Source organism: Lithobates pipiens, unplaced genomic scaffold (genome assembly GCF_037356315.1).
Source record: "Lithobates pipiens isolate NorthernLeopardFrog02 unplaced genomic scaffold, aLitPip1_a1.2 Scaffold_18, whole genome shotgun sequence".
NCBI classification, from domain to species: Eukaryota; Metazoa; Chordata; class Amphibia; order Anura; family Ranidae; genus Lithobates; species Lithobates pipiens.
In genome coordinates, this window is record NW_027507758.1 from 581,840,023 (window position 1) to 581,865,431 (window position 25,409).

Consider the following 25,409-nt stretch of genomic DNA (forward strand, 5'->3'; position numbering starts at 1 on the left):
GGATAAAATGCTGAGATATCATGATGTACTGCAAGCATTCCCTACAGAGCTCCATATGAATTATTCACCTTTTCTGATTTCTAAAGGGCTCCACTAAGCAGTATTTGTATGTAAAATTGACATTTACAACAATTCAAAAATCCCCCCCCCTCCCACACACACACACTTTCATCAATGCCATGGAGAGACATTCGTTGTGAGGTAGTGAAAGGGTAAAGACGTGTCGTTGTGTTTTGTAGGCGTCAGGTACTGGGTTTCCATATCGGCTGCTCATATAGCACAGAAAGTAAATAACAAATTGAACAGCTTATATCTCACCATTTTGGTTTCAAGTAATATATTTTGTTTCTGAAAGCTGTAAGACCCTCACCTCGGATTTTGGAGACTCATCGGATTCTTCTTCTTCTTCTTCCTTCTCCTCTTTATCTGAAAAAAATATAATAAAAAATAAAAATTCAAGCAAACCGATAATAAGGCAAGAGTGAAGTAAGAACCTGTTCATTTTCAAATATCTCCTTTATCAATCAGCTTAATGGCACCCACAGTGCGACTGGAAAGTAGTCATAGCACTTCATTTTTTCCACATTTAGTTATGTTACAGCCTTATTCCAAAATGGATTCAATTCATTATTTTCCTCAAAATTCTACAAACAATACCCCATAATGACAACGAGAAATACGTTTGTTTGAAATCTTTGCAATTTAAAAAAATAAAAATAAAAAATCCCATGTACATAAGTATTCACAACCTTTGCTATGACATTCAAAATTGAGCTCAGGTGCATCCTCTTTCCACTGATCATCCTTGAGATGTTTCTACAACTTGATTGTGGAGTCCACCTGTAGTAAATTCAGTTGATTGGACATGATTTGGAAAGGCACACACCTGTCTATATAAGGTCCCACAGTTAACAGTGCATGTCAGAGCACAAACCAAGCCAGGATTGTATGGAGGCACAGATCTGGGGAAGGGTAGAGAAACATTTCTACAGCATTGAAGGTCTCAATGAGCACAGTAGTCCCCATCGTCAGTAAATGGAAGAAGTTTGTAATCACCAGGACTCTTCCTAGTGCGGGCCGCCCGGCCAAACTGAGCGATCGGGGGAGATAAGCCTTAGTCAGGGAGGTGACCAAGAACTCAGTGGCCACTCTGACAGAACTACAGCGTTTCTCTGTGGAGAGGGGTGAACCTTCCAGAAGAACAACCATCTCTGAAGCACTCTAGTAATCAGGTCTGTATGGTAGAGTGGCCAGACGAAAGCCACTCCTCCAGACAGCCTACCTGGAGTTTGCCTGAAGGCACATGACAGCTTGCCTTCACCTGAAGGACTCTGAGGCCATGCGAAACAAAATTCTCTGGTCTGATGAAACAAAGATTGAACTCTTTGGCCTGATTGGCAAGCATCATGTCTGGAGGAAACCAGGCACCGCTCATCACCTTGCCAATACCATCCCTACAGTGAAGCATAGTGATGGCAGCACCATGCTGTGGGGATCTTTTTCAGCGTCAGGAACTGGGAGACTAGTCAGGATCGATGAAAAGATGAATACAGCAATGTACAGAGACATCCTTGATGAAAACCTGTTCCAGAGCGCTCTGGTCCTCAGACTGGGGTGAAGGTTCATCTTCCAACAGGACAATGACCCTAAGCACACAGCCAAGATAAAATAGGAGTGACTATGGCACAACTCTGTGAATGTACTTGAGTGGCCCAGCCAGAGATCAGACTTGAACCCGATAGAACATATCTAAAAAGATGTGAAAATGGCTGTGCACCGACGCTCCTCATCCAACCTGATGGAGCTTGAGAGGTCCTGCAAAGAAGAATGGGAGAAACCGCCCAAAAAAAGGTGTGCCAAGCTTGTAGTGTCATACTCAAAAAGACTTAAGGCTGTAATTGGTGCCAAAGGGGCTTCAACGAAATATTGATCAAAGGCTGTGAATACTCTACGTACATGAGATTTTTTTTCCATTTAATATTTTTAGAAAATTTGCAAAGATTTCAAACAAACTTCTTTCATGTTGTCATTTTGGGGTATTGTCTGTAGAATTTGAGGAAAATAATGAATTGAATCAATTTTGGAAAACGGCTGTAACATAACAAAATGTGGAAAAAGTGAAGCGCTGTGAATACTTTCTGGATGCACTGTATAAACATTCAATCAATCTAGGGCCACCTTAAGGCACTGATGTCTCTAACTGCCAGTCTCAGGAGATTTGGAATGGCATTTGGTGATGGCACTACTGTGCTGCTCACTGTCCTCCAAGCTGGAGGCTCAGAACTGAGGAAGCAAATACCTGCCTCTACTAAGGAGCTGCACAGAGACAATACAGAACAAGGCATGGTAAGTCACTAATGAGAAAAAAGGGAGACCAGTCCTTTGTTCTTTGTTAGTCTTTTTATGACAAATAATTACATCATTTCATAGACAGGGTTGAAAAAGTACAAAAATCCACCTATTTTAACCAATAGAAAACAGAATAGTCAATGACTCCCGAGCAGAGAATGGAGCCTTGGCCTTCCATGTGACAAGTGGGGATACTGACCACTATACAAATTAGGGCCTCTTTAACTACTTCTATACCAGGCCTATTCTGGCACTTCTCTCCTACATGTAAAAATCAGAATTTTTTTGCTAGAAAATTACTCAGAACCCCCAAACATTATATATTTTTCTTAGCAGACACCCTAGGGAATAAAATGGCGGTTGTTGCAACTTTTTATGTCACACTGTTTGTGCAAATGTGTTTTTTTGGGGGAAAAAAAAGTTTCACGAATTAAAAAATAACTTATTTTCCCCAGAGCTTAGTAAGTGGTAAAGCTCTACTGATTTCCATCATCCAATTATGTGCAAGCAAATATCTTTTTTTTTTCCTTGCACCTAATTGCGTATTCTCTACAAAGTAAAGTTTTACCACTTTGCATTTACGAAGAAAAATAAGTGAAACTGCACTTGCAAAGTTCACAGTCTATGGGGTTTATTTACTAAAGGGAAAAAGAGCTTAGTAAATGAGGGGAAGCTCAGCTGACTTCCAGCATCCAATCATATGCAAGCGAAAATTGAGTTTTTTTTTAAATCTTCCTTGCATGTGATTGGGTATTCTTTGCAACGTGAAGCCTTACTTCATTTACTATGCTCTGAAGCAACTGCAGGGGGCAACTGCAATTTGCAAAATGCACAGTCTATTTGCCTTTAGTAAAATCAACCCCAATTTGTCTTTAGTAAATCAACTGCATTGTCAACAGGAGCCCTGGACAGCAGTAAAAACCTATCATGGGTTCTAACCCTTCTCCACTTCATCCAAAACGTTATGTCTGGACATACATTCAGAGCCCATTCACACCAAGATCTGCATGTGAATTGCACAGGAAAGCTGTGCGGTTCCTGTGTGCTTCACATGCAGTTCTATGCAATGTGATTTTAGCCCCATCCATTTTGAATGGCCTGCAACTGCACCACACCAAAAGTAGTGCATGCATTACTTTTTGAAACGTGCGACAACCGCATCGCATGGTACTTTTGCGGGCAAACACAATGCTTTCATAACCTGTGTTTGGGGCGACCATAACTTGAACTGACCCCCGCAGCAGTTTTCAAGGGCATTGCGATTCGGAATGTGTTTTCGTGAGTCTGTGCAGGAACAGAGCTTTCACGCACTGCATGACAGTGTAAACAGGTCTTTAAAACGGTAGTAAACTGCTGGCTTTTTTTTTTTTTTGAACCTGCAAGGCAATGTCGTGAATGTCATTGATGCATACTAGCACATTATGTGAAACTTACCTTAAAACAAAGCTCTCCAGCCACCTCATCCCTTTAAACTCGAACACATATGAATTACACAAGTTCTGAGGCTAATTAAATGCAGATAAGGCAAGAAGTGAGTTTAAAGTGATGTTGCACACACAAAAAAAAAATCATTAATATTCCCCCAAAAAAAATGTTTTTTAACTCACCTCTAAATGGCTGTTGCTAGGGGGTACCTCGTAGTCTGTCTCCTTCAGTGCCTGGGCTGGTGACGTCACTTCCCCTCGGCGCAGGAAGGGCTCAGCTCTGCCCCCTCCCTCTTGTCAATCATCTGGGACATGTGACAGGTCCCAGATGATTGCGCGGCTCCGCTCACGCATGCGCAGTGGGTGCCCGGCTGGGCACCCACCGTTACAATGCCAGCGCCGCCTAGTGGAGGGGGAACAAGCGGGGCTTCGATCCCCCACATCGCTGGACCCTGGGACAGGTAAGTGTCCGATTATTAAAAGTCAACAGCTGCAGTATTTGTAGCTGCTGACTTTTAATTTTTAATTTTTTTTTTAAATGGGCACTTTAAATACCACCTTAATCAGCCACAGAACCTGTGTAATTAATATGTGCTCAGGTTTAAAGGCATCTTCACGTGGTCTTCCTTACAGGTTTGTGGACTCTGGCTGTGTGACTGGCCGCAGTCGCGATGACGTCACTCCCACGTATGCGCACAGGAGCCGCCGGACTCAGGACTCTGAAGGAATAGCCCGGGTATGCTGTTCCTTTAGAGCGCATGCGCCAGTGACCTCACCGTGTATGTTTAGGAGATATTTACAGTACCTATAGGTAAGCCTTTTTATAGGCGTGCCTATAGGTAAAAATCCTGCATGGGAGTTTACTTCCACTTTAAATAAAGAGGCAGCTGAGTATATATATTTCTATACATAGAGGGGGTTATTTACGAAAGGCAAATCCATTTTGCACTATAAGTGCAAAGTGCACTTGAAATTGCACTGCAAGTACACTTGGAAGTAAAGTCACTGTCAATCCGAGGGGGACATGCAAGGAAAATAAAAAACAGCATTTTAGCTTGCACATGATTGGATGATAAAATCAGCAGAGCTTCCACTCATTTCAGAGCTTCCCCTCAGATTTACAGCGACTGCACTTCCAAGTGCACTTTCAGTGCAATTTCACGTGCACTTTGCACTTGTAGTGCAAAGTGGATTTGCCTTTCATAAATAACCCCCAATGCATATGAAGACAGAAAAGAAAGATGGCTATTGATGTGTTGTTGATGTATTTGGACGTTTCACCAGCTCACTAAATGCATCTTGCAGAAGAAAGCTGCTGCTTATTTTGGTTTCCTGCTTGAGAACGTCCACTGTAACTTTTGTTTCTTAGAAAGCTAGGTTGGGAACAGTTCAGAGGTCAACCAACAGGAAGAAATGTGATCTGATGTGTCTGAAAAACCAACATCTTCCCATGCTGAACACAAGAGGTCCTCTGCAAAGGGCATTGCTTCATAAAGAAATGTACACACATGCCAGGTAGGCCATGTGCCAATAAACCATAGTCATCATCTCTAGATTTTCTGCTCTGTGTTGATTGTTTGGAACCAGACCGCAGACATGTCTTTCAGCAACTACATTTTCTCTGTGGTCAGCAGACCATGTGACGGCACCTCCTTCCCCTCTCTAGGAAAGTGTGTCTGCTAGCATGTCCACTGGAACAAAGTGGAACTTAAATTGTACCTACCAATTAAAACATTATTATACAGAGCAATCAGCAGAGAGTAGTTTGTTGTACCGGGATCTCAGTACCCTGTCATTGGATCTTATAATAGAACACATTTCTCTACACCCCCCTAGAACCTAAAGACACCCTGTCAGACAATTAAATTTCAAAATAAATCTTCCCGTATGATTATGTGTATATTTAAAGTGGTTGTAAACCTTTCCATATACCCAGTGAAGTGACTGGCCTCAGGTGATACACAGACATGAAACAAATCCCCCTACATAAGTTGTACCTGTTTATCTGCAGTCTTCTTTTCTCTAAATCTGTTCAAAGTCCAGAATTTATAATGATTGTCTGAGCGGTCAGGAAAAAATGGGGTGGGGAGCTGAAATTACACACTGCAGAGCTCAGTGAGGAGAGCTCTGACAGCTGATTGGAGGGAAGGAACACACCCCCTTCACACAGCACACAGGAACAGAGCGGAGGCTGTCAATCCGCTGGAGGTCCCTCCCGTGTCACTGTATTTCTCTTGGTGTCAAGAAAACTTTTCAGAAGTGATTCATGCTAATAGCAGAGGAATGCGGCAGCAGACAGAAATGACACTTAGGGCTAGTTTACATTTGCTTCAAAACAAGGCTTTGGACAGGCTTTGTTAAACACTTGCGGATCGCCCCGCCGTCATTATAGGTTGGCAGTTTGAAGAGGAATATCGTTGTTATAGCAGCAGATAGCTGCCATAACCCCAGTATTCTCTTCTTCAGCGGGCAGGCAGCTTTCAGATAAAAGTGGTCTCAGCTGTGGATTCGCTACAAGACCACTTTTATCAGGGGCGGGAGGTGGGCCCCCCTTCTGGCCCTGCTCCGGACGTCTCCGCCGATTACAGGTAGCCATCGGTAACAGCGGAGACGATTGTGTCCACTCTCCTCTGAGCCTGGATGCCAAGTGAATGGAAGATGGCCCCCACTCGGCTCCGTAGCATTGGAGGGCGGAAGCAAAGTCAAGTGTCACTTCCGCCCAATGGTCCTAAAAGGGATTTATTTTTTAATTTTTTTATTGCATTTTAGTGTAAATATGAGATTTGAGGTCTTTTTGACCCCATATTTCATATTTAAAAGGTCCTGTCGTGCTTTTTTTTCTATTACAAGGGATGTTTACATCCCTTGTAATAGGAATAAAACTGACCCCATTTTTTTTTTAAAGGACAGTGTCAAAATGAAAAATAAATGTAAAAAAAAAAATTATAAAAAAAATGAAATCACCCCATCCCGCCGAGCTCGCACGCAGAAGTGAACGCATATGTAAGCCACGTCTGCATATGAAAACGATGTTCAAACCACACATGTGAGGTATTGCCGTGATCATTAGAGCGAGAGCAATACTTCATCTCTGTAGCTCAAAACTCGTACAATGTAGGAATTTTTAAACTTCGCCTATGGAGATTTTTAAGGGTAAAACTTTGTTGCCATTGCTTGAAGCTCGCTTGAAGTACCTGCAGCTTTTGTGAGGCTCTAATTCAGCTTTAGCTTTGCTTTGATTTGGAGAAATTGCAGGTATGAGATATCCTCACACACAGGGTATCTGTCAAGCTTCAAAAGAGTATCACGGAAGCAAGCATCACCAACGCTTTACCAAAGCATCACCAAAGCTTCATCGAAGCACCACTGAAGCATCAAAAACACATCATAAAAGCACGTTAGGCGTTTTAATGTGCGTTGAAGCCAAAGCAAGTTTTAAAGGAGCTCTTAATGCTCTTAACCACTTCCTGTCCGTAGGCTGTCATATGCAGCTGCAGGCATCATACAGATATCTTTTTTTTTTTTCAGTCGGGGATTCCCTACAAAGTAAAAGCCATCATAGCGGCTGTTTAGCTGCTTGATTGCTTTTACAGGCGGTGGGAGGGGACTTCTGCCCCCCATCCCGCCGCCCCCGGTGCTTCTCTCGGCTCACCCGTGCGTTCGGGGAACCGGACAATGAATCCGCCGGCAATGGCGGATTACCATAGAGCTGGCCATGGACCAGATGATCCACGGCCATCACTATGACCCTCGGAGGCAACGTCATGACGTCATTTCCGGGGGCGGCAAAAAGCCTCCCTTGTGTAGACATCCAAAAGCCATCAGACCACTCCTGGGTTTCACCATCTTGGGTATCTTGTCAGCAGCCCTAGCACTCAATGACACTCTATAATATTCCCCTTCACTCCTCCACCATCAACTACATAAAATGTTAAGTATGGAGGTGAGGGGAGAGGCGGAGGAGCTGGGCCAGCACAGAGATTAAATAAACATTTACAGAAAAGGAGGGGGCTATAACATGCAAGGAGAGAGGGGAGAGAGGGGGAGTGCCGGGGAATTGACTCTTTTTGCAGTAGTCAAAATTCCAAGTCAAAAAATTATAATTTATGGTATGTAATCATTTAAAATACTTGATTCTTCTGTGCTTAAGGCTGGGTTCACACTGCTGCGGGGGGAGATCCGGATGTGATTCGCACCGCAAATCACATCCGATCTCCGTAGCGATGCGAGTCCAGCCATACAGATAGTATGGCTGAATTCGCATCGGTCCCGCAGGAAACTCGCATGGGACCCTTTTTTTGGTCCGCAACAGAATCGGATCGCATGGGTGTTCACACCATGCGATCCGATTCCTGTGCGAGTCGGCAGATCGCACTGCGATATGCGGACGGATCTGGGGGTGTCATTAACATATCATTGACACTCCCAGCCGTCCGCATAGGGCAGTGTGAACTGCCGGCGGGAGTAATGCGATGCGGGAAAACGCCGCGGATTCGCGGCGTTCCCGCATCGCAGCGGTGTGAACCCGGCCTAAAGCGGAACTTTACCCATGGCATCTTGATAAAAAATATTGTTCATAGCAAGGAGCATACATTCCACATTAATAATTATGCTACCAAAATTAGTGTGTGCTGTAGTGTATACCTCCCAACACCTATTAGCAAAAGTATGTAGACATAGGACACACCCCCTGCCACACCCTCCTAAAGGAGAATTAAAAAAAATGATTACTTAAACTCACAAGTGCTTTTTTTTTACCACTACTATACATTTATACTGGCTTTTGAAATGTACAAATGCAACAATTTAGAAATTGGATGAAAGGTTTAACACCAGTAGACACTATTTGAAAGATAAAAAGTGCATTTTATATACAACTATATAGATCAAACCAAAATGAGGAACAAATGTGGAGGAAAAAGGGACAGAGGGACATTGCTCCAAATCAGGGACAGTCCCTCAAAATCAGGGTGCTGCAAATTGCCTCCAGCATTGCTCCTGTTTCTTCTTGCTGGAGGCTGCCATTTTGCTGAAGCTCAGATCCCCTGAACAGCAGTAAATCATACAGCGGAACTAAACCCAACGATTTAACGGTTTCAAAAAACAGATACATTCCTGGAATGCCTGGGATTTGCTAACTGTCACATTTGCTTATGTCCTCAATGAAACTGTCAGACCATCAAATGACTGGTGTCATCACTGGTCACATACGCAGCACCATAGCAGTTGCAGATGTAACAGAAGCAGCTTTCTTTCCTATAAAGAATAGGAGGGTTTCATTCAAAGACTGTCAGCAGATCGGCCTCTACAAATTCAGCAGTGCCTAAAAATAGAGAGCAACTGAGCATGTGCAGTGCAGGGTGAGACAGTGTATTACTGGATTTTAAACAGTATAGACACTTATTTTTAATGTTTTACATAGTTATACCTGCAAAAGGGGCAAAGCCTGAAGTGATCTAGCAGGACTTAATTTTCTGACAAAATTTCCTTAAGTTGGTGGCAAGATCTCTTTAAGCCTTCACACTGATGTGGGGAAACGCAGTGAGTCCTGTGCATTTCCCACACTGTATTGAAATCGTGTGGCATTCTTGCGATCTACAGCGCATGTCAATGTTAACCCCCCTGACGGTATACCCGAGTCTGGCTCGGGGTGAAATTTTTATACCAAAAGCAGGAACTCCGAGCCAGACCCGGGACCGCATCGCTGGATCCAGGAGGATGTTTACTTACCTTCTCCCTCGGATCCAGCGTTGTCTCCCCGCTGTACGAGCGAGCCGTGTCTCGCTCGATCTATCACATCGCCGATCTCCGTTCCCTGCGAGCGTTGCGACGCACGGGGACGGAGATCGGCGCCAAATTCAAAAAGTGAAACACACAGTATACATACAGTATAATGTAATCTGTAAGATTACATTGCTGTATGTAAATATTTCACATCCCCTTCGTCCCTAGTGTTCTGCCCAGTGTCCTGCATGCAGTTTTATATTATAAAAACTGTTCTTTATGCCTGGAAACTGGAGATTGTCCATAGCAACCAAAACTGATGGGTTTACTTCCTCTTTCATTCCCTGCAAAGGCAAAGCATAATGGACTACTATGCATCGCATAGTAGTCCATTGTGTGTCACTTAGCTGACACAGGAGCCAGCGAAGTCACCGCTGTCCCCTGTAGTCCGCCACATCCATCTTTTCGGTGGGGTCTCGCAGCTCCGCCGCTGTCATTCGGCGGAGCCGCGATGACGTCACTCCCGCGCATGTGCACTGGAGCCGACATGCGCGGCAGCTCCGTTGTTGGAAATGCCGCGCTCAGTGCGCCGGCAAATATCTCCTAAACCTTATAGGTTTAGGAGATATTTCTTGGACCTACAGGTAAGCCTTAATCTAGGCTTACCTGTAGGTCAAAGTGGTTTGTAAGGGATTACAACCACTTTAATGTGACCTATAAACTGTACAACTCAGTTGATCAACAAACTGAAATATTTTAGGTGGAGGGAAGTAAAAAATAAAAAAATAAAATAATCTGGTTGCATAAGTGTGCACACCCTTAAACTAATTATTTTGTTGAAGCACCTTTTGATTTTATTACACCACTCAGTTATTTTGGGTATGAGTCTATCAGCATGGCACATCTTGACTTGGCAATATTTGCCTACTCTTCTTTGCAAAAACATTCCAAATCTATCAGATTGTGAGGGCATCTCATGTGCACAGCCCTCTTCAGATCACCCCACAGATTTTTAATGGGATTGAGGTCTGGGCTGTGGCTGGGCCATTCCAAAACGTGAATCTTCTTCTGGTGAAGCCATTCCTTTGTTGATTTGGATGTATGCTTTGGATCGTTGTCATGCTGAAAGATGAAGTTCCTCTTCATGTTCAGCTTTCTAGCAGAAGCCTGAAGGTTTTGTGCCAATATTGACTGGTATTTGGAACTGTTCATAATTTCCTCTAACTTGACGAAAGCCCCTGTTCCAGCTGAAGAAAAGAGCCCCAAAGCATGACGCTGCCACCACCATGCTTCATGGTGGGTATGGTGTTCTTTTGGTGATGTGCAGTGTTGTTCTTGCTCCAAACATATTTTTTGGAATTATGGCCAAAAAGTTCAAGCTTGGTTTCATCAGACCATAACACATTTTCCCACATGTTTTTGCAAAATTTAGCCGGGCTTGGATGTTCTTCTTTGTAAGAAAAGGCTTCTGTTGTGCCACTCTACCCCATAGCCCAGACATATGAAGAGTACGGGAGATTGTTGTCACATGTACCACACAGCCAGTACTTGCCACATATTCCTGCAGCTCCTTTAATCTTGGTGTAGGCCACTTGGCAGCCTCCCTGACAAGTTTTCTTCTTTGTCTTTTCATCAATTTTGGAGGGACGTCCAATCTTTTTTGTAATGTCACTGTTGTGCCATATTTTCTCCACGTGATGATGACTGTCTTCACTGTGTTCCATGGTATATCTAATGCCTTGGACATTCTTTTGTACCCTTCTCCTGACTGATACCTTTTAACAATGAGATCCCTCTGATGCTTTGGAAGCTCTCTACAGACCATGGCTTTTGCTGTAGGATGCAACCAAGCAAATGTCAGGAAAGACCTACTAGAACAGCTGAACTTTATTTGGGGTTAATCAGAGGCACTTTAAATTATGGCAGGTGTGTACTGACTCCTATTTAATATGAGTTTTGAATATAATTGCTTAATTCTGAACCCAACTACATCCCCAGTTATAAAAGGTTGTGCACACTTATGCAACCACATTACTGTATTTTTTTTATCCCCCCCCCCCATAAAAAAAAAAAATATTTCAGTTCAGTTTGTTTTTCAACTGAGTTGTACAGTTTACAGGTCACATTAAGAGTCGGTTCACACAGAGGCAGCAGGGCTTGCAGCGCGACTGCCTCAGGCGACCTGCATCCGACTTCAGCGGCGGCTTGCAAAATTACTTCTGTATAGAAGTCAATGCAAGTTGCCTGAAGTCGCCCCAAAAGTAGTACAGGAACCTTTTTCTATGTCGGAGCGACTTGTGTCGCTCCTATTAGATTGGTTCCATTGTACAAAACGGGACGCGACTTCTCAGGCAGCTAAGTCACCTGACGAGTCGCCCCTGTGTGAACCGGCTCTTAAGGTGAATTTATTTATTTTTTTCTGATATTTTTACATCGCAGAAACCTGAAATTTTAACAGGGGTGTGTAAACTTTTTATATCCACTGTACATACTAGTCCAGCAAATCCAGCCTTGTCCTCTCCTTTCCAGCTGTTCTAGTACAGGTGTCGCCTGCAACACCTTTTTTTTTTTGTTACACATCATTAGTAGCTGATGTCATTTTGATCCCAAAGAATATGATATAGTTATCAAAGAAAGCTGCAGGAGTGAATTGAATGCATCACTCTCGCCTAGACAAGGTTTGAAGAAGTGGTAGGGCTCAACTGGGCTAAATTTAAAAAAACGAAAAAAAAATAAAAAGTTTTGGTATCTAAAATGTAATACCTGTCGTCTTGTTAAAAAGGTTGCTAGAAAATGTGTTGGTAGAGCGCTGAATAAAGATATGGGTAAGTATGGGCTTCAAACCCAATAAAAATGAAGCTTTGTGCAATCAATTCCCCCTAGACACCAAAAACTTGTGCAAATATATCGTACTATTGCAGCTCCACACCATCTATGAATTACATATGTTTCAAGTTTAGTGCAACAGTTCAAACATGATATGATTTTATATATATATATATATATATATATATATATATATATATATATATATATATATACATATTCATACAAAACTCAAAATAAATCCAGACTATAATAATATTCCTTGTTTAAATTTCCATCAATACTCAGTAAATGTCCACAGTGTAAATCAAATGTTCTAGGCTTATGCTTATATAAAGAGAGCAATAAGTCTATTTTTGTATTGATAAAGTATGCCACCCGATGTGACCGTGCCTGCTTTTCCTATGGACTGAGCTCCACCACCGTTCACTCTGCTTCCACCTGAAATTGTGGACCTATACAAACATACAGGTTAAGATGTGTCTTCCTATGAAACTCCTTCAAAGGGAAGGAACATCTTGACCTATATGTTTTGTGACAGTGCGAGGCCCTGCCACTGAGAAAATTTAGGAGAAAATGACACAGAATTCACATTAAGGGTTAATGCGAAGTTTCCAAAAATCACTTCTGAGCAGAGAAAGCTATGTTTTTGGTGTTCTCTGGATTCTGTAAACCTGGATTGGGGTCTGGAGCTTGAAGGTTCCAAAGAGTCTTGGGTGGGACTGAACCTTCAATCGTGTCTCTGGATTTTACTGGATGCCTGCAGCTGGTGTGAGTACACAGGTGTGCATGGTCATTTTTATACTCAAGCCTGAGGATATCTCAGAGCCCCCAGTTTGGAGACAAGCTCCCATATTGGAGACCGAAGGTCTCACCCAGGGGTCAGAGGTGCCCCAGCCAGCGGTCAAAAGACAGGAGGTCTCAAACAGGGGTCAGAGGTGACCCACCAAGGAGTAAGGAGACAGGATGTTCAGCTGGGCTCCAATCAGGAGAACAAGGAGATCTAGAGGCCAGGAGTGGACCGTGCAGCTGGGTGCTATGACTACAGGATGAGCGAGGCGAGAGAACCAGGAGAGCTGGGCAGTCAGAGCGACTGGTAAGAAGAACAGCGGTGCTGCTGACAAGAGAGCCAGGTGACTCAGTATTTTCAGTTAACTATTGATGTGGTGATGGAGCTCTGTGCTGCCACATTACTGCATGTTGCAACATTCCACCAGGTATCATTTTTGATCTGTTCTGCTGCATTGAAACATGCAGTGCAGGAACCTTTTCCAAAATTGCCCCATGCTGAGTTGCATTGATTAGGACGGGCACTGTTGAAAACAATGCAATTTCCCTAGTCATGCGATTCTGTGCAACCCAAGACACATCAGAAGTCGCACTAGCATTAACCAGGGCTTAAATGACTGACCAACCTTGAAGGGACAACAGTTATGGCAATAGACCAGAGAAAAAGGGTAATGCAAGCTTACAGTATACTGATGGTACCCTTTTCTGGCTAATTATCTACATTTGCTAGCTGGTATAAGGTGTAAGTATCTACAGGTGCCTACACATACTTGCAGCAGCTTTTGGTGCTATGCCTAAATTCCAGGCACTTCTTTCCAGGTGGTGTCAGGGCTAGCCTCCAGCCCTCTGCTTTACCATTGGCTCATTACTCAGGGCTGCTATATTGTCCAATAGGAATGGGTATGAGATGAGTGAGTGCAGGCAAGCTTCAACACCACCCCACCAGGAAGTGCCTGGCAGTGGCAACTGGTCATAGGGGGCAAGCAGAGTTGCTGCAGGTGCAGTGTGTGTGGGCACATGCTTTTTGTAAAGTGGCAAGGTCACCTAAAAGGCCACCATTAGAAACACAGCAACTTCACCCACTCAGGCCACTTTTCCTCATCCCACCCCACCACTACCCACTCCTCTTTAACAATAGCAAAGCGATTGTTTTAAAAAAAAAAAATCCTAGATTCTGTCTTAGGCTAGCATGACATTTCTATTGTCCATGGCGTCCTGGAATGACCACGTCATGCATCCTATGAGGGCCGCAGGTACTCTACTTGAGCATGTGACAGGGCACATCATGGGGGCTTGCTGTCTATTACTGAAATCTGCAGCCAACACCTGATAATGCACCGCAGTACATGTGCATCATCAGGAGGCTGGTTGCATGAACCCGGAAAAGACAGCTAGCCTGCTGATAACATTACAGATGAAGAGGACATCACGGGACCCAGTACACACAGAATAGACGCTGGTGTTGTGAGTATCGTTTTTGTGGTCTACCCTGTCAAAAAAGGTAATGAGGGGGATAGAGATGAGAGGGTAGGGGTGAGTAAAGTTCCACTTTAACGTGTTTTAAGAATCTTTAAAAATTTGAGTTGCCTAATAGAAGGTGTATTACTCAAAAAAAAAAGAAAAAGTGTATCAAACGTTCACTCCTGCAAGGGGAAAATCACTTTAAAGTGAACCTGTCGCAAGCCTGGGCAAAACAAACTGAGTACAAAGATAGGCCTCTTGCATTGTATTGATGTTTGAGCATCTGCTTTTTTGCACGTATTTGTGCGTAATTTATGCGCAGACGTGCGCACAATACATTCCTAGGGAAAATGAATTATTATTTATGCTCACATGCACGCATTTGCGTGCATTTCGTGCACCAGCACAAAATACTGACTGTGAACGCAGATTTTGTTGTTTTATTACTCAACAATATGCAGCGCTTGTTTACGAGCCTATGCGTACAGGCACTTTGGAAACAATGGGCTGCATTTTGGATCAGTAAAAAAAACCTGCTGTATTGAGCAAACTGCAGTGTGCATGAGGCCTTTAGATATGGATGAGCATGAGGAACCCCCAAGTGAAAACCAAAGGTCAACACAATCAGCAGATCCAGAGATCTCAGAAGCTAAAGTCACAGAAAATATAGATTATTTCTTTTACGCATAAAATGAGTTCTTCCAGCTCCTTTCTCTATAATTTTAAATAAATGATGGATACAACAGAAAGAGTGAAAATCATGATCACTGCATGTGGGTGGAGTTAGGAACGCAGGGGTGCGAAATTTTCCCTTTACATGCCCAAGGATTATAAGAAGCATATGGTTGACTAACAAAGATATATTTTATAAAAACTAGATTGGCTGCCATAGAAGACTGATTCTACTTCTGTGCTGATCCTCTAGCAGTGCTTGTGAGTCACTGACCTGCAACAAGGATGTGAATCAAAAGTTTGTGGACGCCTAACCTTCACACCTATATAGGCTCTTTGGACATTCCACTCCTAAACCGTGGGTATTAATATAGAATCTGCCCTCCACCTTCATCTTTTTTTAACAGTAAACATTTTTATTTAGAAAAAATATATAAAAAGGTGACATTGACACAGTGCATGGATATCAGGTGCATACATTAAAGCGGAGTCCCACCGAAAAGTGGAACTTCCGCTCATTTGATTCCTCCCCCCTCCGCTGCCACAATTGGCACTTTTCAGGGGGGATCTGGGTGCAGATATCTGCACCCACTTCCGGGAATAGAATACGCCCCATCCCGCATCCCCCCCTCCTTCCGGCTGTGTCCTGGGTGACACACAGGTACCAGGAGATAGCGGGGACCACTTATGAGGAGCAGCGCGACTCGCGCATGTGCACTAGGGAACCGGGAAGTGAAGCCACAACGCTTCACTTTCAGATTCCCTCAAAGAGAATGGTGGCAGCAGCAGCCGAGAGCCGAGCGATTGCTTGGCTTTGGCTACCGACATCGCTGGACCCTGGGACAGGTAAGTGTCCATTTATTAAAAGTCAGCAGCTGCAGTATTTGTAGCTGCTGGCTTTTAATAATTTTGTTTTAGGTGGATTCCCTCTTTAAGTCACAAGGTCTGAGTTGACAATATAGCTACAGCTAGCAGTTATTCATCCAAACATATGATAATGTCTAACAGTTTAAGCATATTAGTAGTCGTATTCCTAGTAGCAGTTACGGAATCACAGTGGGAAGGGGGTTTTTTTTAGGGAAAGAGGGGAAAAGAGAAAAAAGAGTGGGGGGAGGGGAGGGGGATTATAAGGATCCCACTTTAGAACAACATTACCAGCTGCAGCCATGAGACACTGTATGAGGGAGCCAGCGCATCGGGGATTGCCCCATTGCCCTAGGGCTCCTATCCATCTGCATCAACCCATTGAGACCAGACCTTATCAAATTTTTTTAGGGCAATTTCTACTCTTGTATGTTAGCTTGTACAAAGGTAGGACAGAGTTTATCGTGGTCATCCACATATGTTGCGTGGGGGGGCTGCTTCCACCTGAGGAGAATCTCCTGTCTGGCATAGTATAGAGCATAGAACAGGAATAGTTTCTCATGTCTAGACACTTCTATATTTTCCATATTGCCTAATAGTGCTAGGGCCAGATCCAACGTAAGGGACCAGTCCCCAAACGTGTCCAGGACACCCAGCACTCCCTCCCAGTATGGACGCAGCACAGGGCACGACCGTACCATGTGGAAAAATGTACCGGGAGACACATCACATCTGGAGCAGAGAGCACTCATTCCTGGATATATGTTGGCCAATCTCACGGGGGTATAATATTTCCTGTGTAAGAACTTAGTTTGGATGAAGTGATCCCTCGCTGAAATCATTTTTGTGGTGTACCACCTTCATCTTTAGCTGCCAAAACAGCTCCGCTCTACTGGGAAGGCTTTCCAGAAGATTTTGGAGAATGTCTCGGGAATTGTGCCCATTCAGCTAAAACAACGTATGTAAGGTCAGTTACTAGTGTTGGATAAGAAGACCTGGCTCACCATCAATCTTCCTATTCAAACCCAAGCAGTTCAGTAGAGTTGAGGCCAGGGCTCTGTGCAGGATACTCCACAAGGGCATGTCAGGGTTGCACATCAAACTCATCAAACTATGCCTCTATGGTGCTGGCTTTGCACAAGGGCCACGGCCATGCTGGAACAGTAAAGTAATATCCCCAAAATGTTCCAACAGGGTTGGAGGTGCCCTAATATCTAAAATGTCTTTGTATGTGGTAGCATTAACAATGCCCTTCAGTGGAAACACCTGAACTCAATCATCTGGAGGGCTGTCCATATACTTTAAGATATATAGGTAGGTGTGATGGTCAGGTGTTCACAAACTCTTGGCTGTATAGTGTACTACTGTATACTTTTTTATGATCATTGATGAGAAAGCCAGAGTCAGGCAACCAGCACTTTTAGAAGCAGGTCGGTGATGCCAGGCACAATTTACCTCAATAATATGTTATAGCACTAACAGTGAAACACATACAGTAATAAACCCCAAGTCACCAGTAAAACCTACTTTTCTCTGTGTTGTCTGAAAAGCTCCGGCGGCCTCTCTTCTTAGGGGCAGACAGCATGAGCACATCATCGTCCACTTCCTGAGGGTCCAACCCATCGCTCAGGGTACATCGTCCATTCTCTAGCACAGTGTCCCCTTCCAGAAGATCTTCCTGCTCGTACTCACACTTCTTCCTCTCGTGCGGACTTTGCTCTGGGCTCCCCCTCTCCGGAGTCGGTATCTCAGGCTTCAGCTGGACGTTGACAGACTCCACTTCTCCGTTGTACCCAAGGCCCGCGTGGCTGGTGGTTGAGGACATGTGGCACTTAGGGACTGAGGTGACGTCTTTGGATGCATTGACACTTTCCACCTGTAGGTACAGATAGTACAGATAGTCATCTAACGTCAACATAGAAGGCTGAGTTTATAAAAAGCCAAAACAGATCATTTACCATCTTTGTCTTTTTTTCATATAAAGTTTCAACACTTTTGCCTATAATCTGTATATAACAGCCTTCTACAACAACAGATTTTGAGTCCCACCATGCTATAGTTTCATTACCTGTTGTTCCTGACCGTAGTTTAGTTGATATCTTACATTGTAAGTTCCTTGAGGGCAAGGACTGATGTGATTGTACAATACAGATGTGTAAAGCGCTGCGTAAATTGATGGCGCTATATACAGTAAATACCTGTAATAAATTAATAATTTTATGTTTTTTTTTAAAACGGGGGGGGGGGGGGGGTGTCATCCTGTGGACAGGGTGGTCTTAGATGGAGATGTAGTTAAGATGGACTAAGGGCTCATTCACACCATATATGTTGGGCTATGCTGGGCAGCCCTGCACATGGACAAGAAAATCTGTCTTATGTTCTATTAGCTTGTGATTTCGTGTGCTAAATTGCCTTAAAATGCATAGCAACGCGCCATAATCTTGTGATTTTTGGGACGTAGTGTGTCAGAAGCTCATTGATTTCAATGGGCTGCCTTAAAGTGCTTATGACCCCAACACTTCATATTCCTGAAATGTGCCTGCTGTACCATGTACTTGTATGAGAAAGCATCCTGTTCTTTTTCTATTGCTGTCTTTGTGTGGAAATCCCTGGTGTTCCTGCCAATCCCTCTACTTTCCTATAAAAAAAAACTTACCACACTAAACAGGAGAGCACAGCATGTTCAGTTCTCTAGCTATGCTCTCCTCCAATGATCAGACTTTGTCCTGACACACCCATTCACTGGGAAGCTCAATGTACTATTGTTTCTGCTCCCCAAACTCTTATCCAGCTGAGAACAGAGAGAATGTGATCGCTTATAAAAAGGGGAAAAAAAAAGGTATTTATAATATTGTTTTATATCTATATCTATACTAGAATAATTTGCCTTTCATTTCTATTTTAAACTGAATCAATTGTTTTACAAGACGATTGCTTAAAATCAATTTAATGCAACCTATGCTAATGTGTGACATAACATAGTATTATCCTATGTGCGGTAATGCACAGCACAAATGCAATGTCCAAAAAATGCATTTACAACCATTTTTATTTACAGATCTGAATGCAGCTGCATTGTTTTAAACAATGACATTCACACAGGTATATAAGCATGCACTGAATTCAGATCTGTAACAGAGTCCAAATAGGGTTGCCACCTGTCCAGGATTCCGGACAGTTTGGGTTTCGAATTATGTATCTGGGTTTCAGTCCACCTGAAACCCGGACACATTATTCAGACCAGGCTGTGGCTAACCAAGTAACCGAGATAGTCATACACAAATCTGTTGCCGCTGCTGGCGGGTGTATAAGGAGCAGGTCTGGGCATCACGGAAGGGTGGGGTGATGATGTCAGCAAAAGCAATTTGGCCACACCCACTGGCGCGCTCTGTGCACTACATTACTTCTCTCCTTGGGGCACCCAAATGTGTCCCAGGTCTTTTATAATCCTATAGAATTTACTGCAAAAAATTCTAATAAATTGCCCTGTGTCGCAAAAGTGTTCGGGTTTGGCTTGAAGAAAAGTTGGCAACCCTAAGTCCAAAACTTTTGCATCTGAGGATGTGTTTTCACAAATGCATTAAAAAATATTTTTTTTTCAAAACAGGACAATTTTACGCTTGTATGAAACCCAGGCTGCAACATATACATGTGTGTTAGTTGTTTTTGCACTTTTCTCTGTATGTACAAGGTATGTGCACACTGCAGGTAAATGTACAGATGAGAATGGAGTTCATACATTTAGGACAGGTGAAAGTGAAGCTTTATTGAGTACTGGTGTGCATTGGGCCTTCCAGTTTGTGCCACACGCCCCTTTACCCCCAGAGTCAGAGTGGCGCACCATGAAAGTCTTGATTTGTGCACTGAATAATTCAGTTTATGCCAAACACCCTTTGACCCCCAGAGTCAGGGTGGCACATCATGGTGTCTTGATCCGTGCACTGAGCTATTGAGTTTATGCCATGCACTTTTTTACCCCCAGTGCCAGGGTGGGCCACCATGGGTGTCCTGACTTACCCACTGAGCACATTTGTACATGGCAGAAAATGTGCAAATTCCTGTTTGGAGGCATAGCATTAATAATTATGAAGTAAATTGTACGGATTATAGCGCGCTGAGAAAACCGGAGGAACAGGGACCAGTTTCCCCGGCAACCATGGAGGAAGCGAGGCCTCTCCCTCAGCAGCATCCACTGGCATTAATCAGGCCTCGGCTAAGCGTTTCATCTATTATTCAGGAGGCCCAGGGCAGCCGGGTTAAGTGCTGATGGGACTGGTAACCCCCATGTGGCCCCTGGCCAAACTCAGCCTGCAAGTGATAGGTGGGCCCCCTGACACAATTCAACATGGCGGCCGTGAAAGGGATTCCCTGACAGGGCCGTCAGACTCAATATCGCGGTAATGAATGAATGAGCTAATGAATGAAAGCGGAGGGATTGTGCGTCTTCTTCCAGGCATCAAATAATCACTGGGGTCCTGTCTTCTCACCATAGACAAGAGCAAAACCGAAATACGAACTGCAGCCTGATTTAAGGAACATCAACTAATTAAATGCTGCTGCCCATGGCAACCAACCAGACAGCCAATCAATAGCAATCAATAAAGCAAATAATAAAACGTATATCAGAGCAACCAAGTAATAGCTATGGCAACAAGCGTGCGTCTCTACCAAATATTGCCAATAACAGCATATGTTTTACACAGCAACCAGGTATTTCCCATGGCAACAAAGAAACTGATTTCACCAAAAGCAGTCAATAAGATGTCAACCAAGTATTTCCAAGGTAAATAATGTTAATAACAGCTAATTATTAATGCAACTGAGATGTAACCCATAGAAACCAGAAGTGTAAATCATATCTACAGAAATTCATGAACGCTGAAGTTTACAATAACAATCGCAGATAGTACCCACAACCAACTTTCACCCATAGCAGCCCACAGCAACCAAATGTTACCAATAGCAACGAAATGCAACCCACGGAGCTGCCACCTAACTGGTAACAAAGGACCTACTACCTATGTAATTAATAGGATCATAAGGATGGGTATTGTTCAAGAGATTGCCATAGCAACTGAATCTTACTCATCGCTACCAAAAGCAATCACACATCTTACCCATAGTACCAGGATTTGAACCAGTCCAAAGTATATTACCGATAACGACCAAATGCAACCTATATCAATCATAACTTACCTATAGGCTCAAACGAGCAGGGCCCTCTGATTCCTTCTGTATTGAGTTGTAGTGTAAATGTACTGTTTGCCCTAACATTGTAAAGCGATGCGCAAACTGTTGGCGCTATATAAATCCTGTATAATAATAATAATAATAATAATAATAATAATAATATGGCAATAACATGTTATCTATAGCAGCCAAATAATAGCTACCAATAACAAATATTAATCACAGCAATTAGAGATTTACCTATAGCAACATAAGTTTGTTTAAAGAATCGTGCTACCCATAGTAACAATAACAGAAACAATACCACGCCAATCATTTGATACCTAATGTTACCCATAGCAACCAACCATGTTACAGTAATTAAAAAGGACCCACAGTGATTGGATGTTATACATATCAAACTGATGCTAGCTGTAGTAAGTACAGCACATGTTACACCTAACAATTAAATATTACCTATAACAAGTATAGCAATGGATAGTTCCTGGCAGCAAATGAATGTCACCCCTAGCAACCAAATGCTACCAAAGGAAACCACATTCTACTCCAAGTTCCCATTGCGACCTAATGTTACCCATACTAATGAAAAGCACCTCCTGGCAATCAGATGTTATACATATCAAACTTATGCTACTCAAAATTACCTATAATTCATAGCAATGGATAGTTCCCTATGGCAATCAAATGTCACTCCTAGAAACCAGATGCTACCCAGAGCAACCACATTTTACCCAGGGCAATAGTATTCCCACAGCCACCAGAAGCAACCAAATGTAAATACATTCTACCCAGAACAATCCTACAATCCCACTGCAGTGTTAACATAACAACCAGATGCTACCCAGAGCAACCACATTTTACCCTGAGCAGTCATGTTTCCATTGCAACCAGATGCTACTCAAGACAACTGTGTTCTCATAGCAACCAGATGCAAGCTAAAGCAACCACATTCTACTTCTAAATTATGTGTGTTCCCATAGCAACCAGTTGATATCCAGAGCAACCACATTCTAACCAGAGAAATCATGTGTTCCCATAGCAACCAGTTGGTATCCAGAGCCACCACATTCTAACCATAGAAATCATGTGTTCCCATAGCAACCAGTTGGTATAAAGAGCAACCACATTATAACCAAAGAAATCATGTGTTCCCATAGCAACCAGTTGGTATCCAGAGCAACCACATTCTAACCAGACAAATCACGTGTTCCCATAGCAACCAGGTGCATCACAGAGTAATCTTGTCTTTCCATAGCAACCAGATGCTACTTAGAGCAATCACATTCTAACCAGAGCAATCATTTGTTCCTACAATAACCAGATGCAACCTAGAGAAATCAGGTGTTCTTATAGTAACCAGATGCAACTCAGAGCAACCAGGTGTTCTTATAGTAACCAGATGCAACCTAGAGAAACCGTATTCTACCCAAAGAAACTGTGTTTCCATAGTAGCCAGATGCTAGCCATAGCAACCATATTCTGACCAGAGCAATCATGTGTTCCCATAGCAACCAGATGCATCCCAGAGCAATCTTGGGTTCCCATAGCAACCAGATGCTATCCAGAGCAACCGCATGTGTTCCCATGGCAACCAGATGCAACGCATTCTAACCAGAGCAACCGCATATGTGTTCCCATAGCAACCAGATGCATCCCAGAGCAATCTCGGGTTCCCATATCAACCAGATGCTATCCAGAGCAACCGCATATGTGTTCCCATGGCAACCAGATGCAACACATTCTAACCAGAGCAACCGCATGTGTGTTCCCATGGCAACCAGATGCAACGCATTCTAACCAGAGCATCCTTGCATTCCCACAGTAACAATATGCAACCCATAGCAACTAAGATGCAACCCAGAGCAATCATGTGTTCACATAGCAACCAGATGCATCCTAGAGCAATTATATTATACTCAGAACAGTTGTGTGTTCCCATAGAAACCAGTTGCTATCCTAAGTAACCATATGATACCCTTAGTATTTAGGTTACGCATATAAACTTTAAAGCAGTGAAATGGAGTCTCTTCGTGCATAACCTCATGTTAGGACAGGCTGAGCAAGCTCAAGCTCTTAGCTGTAGCAAAACTGATATTTATATAACAGTGCCATAAAGCTGGTAATGTAAGGCTGGCGGGCCCCCGGGCCTCAACCCAGTGTACACTTTATTCAGTAACTCGGGGGGGGGACTTCGGCCCCCGGCTGATGGAGGGATTAGAAGATTGGAAGCAATCCTCCGGAGTGTGACACCTGTAATAATAACTTACAATGATTTATTTTACATGTTACTAGAAGGATTGCTTTATGATGACAGACTCACCTCATAAAAAGATGATGTCACTTTACTGTAATTATCTGCCTTCCAGCCAAAGCTCCCGCTATTAACCCCCGCCCTCCCCAGGTAGAATGTGATTTAAGGTAGAACGCCAGGATGAAGAGTGTCAGCAGTAATCTCACACAGCAATAAATGATGCCTTTTTAGGTTACTTTAGCTAATACATTTTAGGTTGTATAGCAACTTTATTCAAAAAGTTGTATTTTCCATAATTTTTGCGAATTTGGAAATCTTCCCCCTCGGGTAGATCAAATATTGCGGTTTGCACCCTTGCATAAAGACTGCAGAGATAAGCTCAGATAGCCTTGAAGAGATTCTACTCATTTTGATTGGATCAGATCTTTCTGCCTATATACATCACATGACAGATCTCTCATTTTCAGGAAATGATTATGTTGAAGGAGTGGGTCTGATTGATATTGTCTCCCTTTGAATCAGTTGGAGCTGCAAGTACCTGCAAGCGCTTCCCCCGCCACTCTCTATCTGAGTGTTTATGTTTGTGGGACCCCAATGACCTGATAGAGGGGGTCACAATGTTCCTCCACATCCAACCACCTTCTCGAGTCTATGGGCACCAACAGACTGGAACTGGGAGAAGGGAGCAAGAAGCAAAACCTGTAAACGGAATGAGAAAATATGGATGCGCCCATATACATCTATAATTGTGCACTATACACAGTAACAAGGCTTTTAAAATGTTAAGAAGGAAGCAGCGCCTGCATGGGGAATAAGCAAATAAATATGCGCTCATGTACGTCTAGAATTGCACACTTTATACAGAAACAGGGCTTTAAAACTTTAGGGGAGCAGGAAGCAGAACCTGAATATGGAATAATCACATCTGGCTGTACCGGTATCTCACAAAAGTGAGTACACCCCTGACATTTCTGTAAATATTTTATTCTATCTTTTCATGTGACAACACTGAAGAAATGACACTTTGCTACAATGTAAAGTAGTGAGTGTACAGTTTGTATAACAGTGTAAATTTGCTGTCCCCCCAAAATAACTCAACACACAGCCATGAGAGCAGGAAACTGAACCTGTATATGGAATAAACAAATATGGTTGTGCCCATTGACATCTACAACTGAACACTATACATAGTAACATAGCTTTTAAAATGTTAAGAGAGTAGGAAGCACAACCTGCATTTGGAATAAGTACATCTATAATTACATACTACACGAAAACAAAGCTTTTAAAATGTTTATATTGTGTTTATATTAAATGTGAATATGTTTTATAATAAGGAAAACATACAACACAAATAAGGCGTCAAGCAAAATGAATTCCGACTACATTGTTTCCTGACCCAATAAGCAAACCAGATCCTTTCTCTCCAGAAAGTTTTGGGTTTGTCTCTTGGTACAAACTGCCAATCATGTATACAGTGCTGTTCCCAGCAGCCCCAAGAGGGAAGCAGTACCCACTGTGGCTTATTTATTTATTTATTTTTTTATTGCATTCCTTTTTTTTTTTTTTTTTTTTTTACCAACATGGTAGCCGAATTAGAAAAAAAGGTGTATATCCCTCATTTTCTGTCTCCTTTGAAAGAGAGATCTATGATTCTTGCTATTCTGCTGTGGTTCCATCTGCTAACCCCTTCGTCAGTACAGGGTCCTGTAGGTAGGTAGGAGTTGGGTGAGGGAACCACCAAGCTTAGCGGGGTACAGATCCTGAAGGTTCTTTAGCTGGTGGTCCGAGATTGGCGTTCACAGCAGTAGAGACAAATTTTAACTATATCTTTACAGGGAACAGTTTTTGACAGTTTT

The 25,409-nt window shown here is 43.0% G+C and overlaps 1 protein-coding gene across 4 annotated transcripts in view; it reads right to left on the bottom strand.

Annotated features, from left to right (window-relative positions):
* Positions 1 to 25,409, bottom strand: part of DNMT3A (DNA methyltransferase 3 alpha) — a 346,591-nt gene that overhangs the window by 145,788 nt on the left and 175,394 nt on the right. For all 4 annotated transcript variants that reach the window (XM_077489110.1, XM_077489109.1, XM_077489107.1 and 1 more), the window contains exons 4-5: positions 17,637 to 17,985; positions 371 to 426 (exon numbers count right to left, since the gene is read on the bottom strand). In XM_077489110.1, coding sequence (XP_077345236.1) covers positions 371 to 426; positions 17,637 to 17,985 — 405 coding nt within the window. The remainder of the gene's footprint in view (positions 1 to 370; positions 427 to 17,636; positions 17,986 to 25,409) is intronic.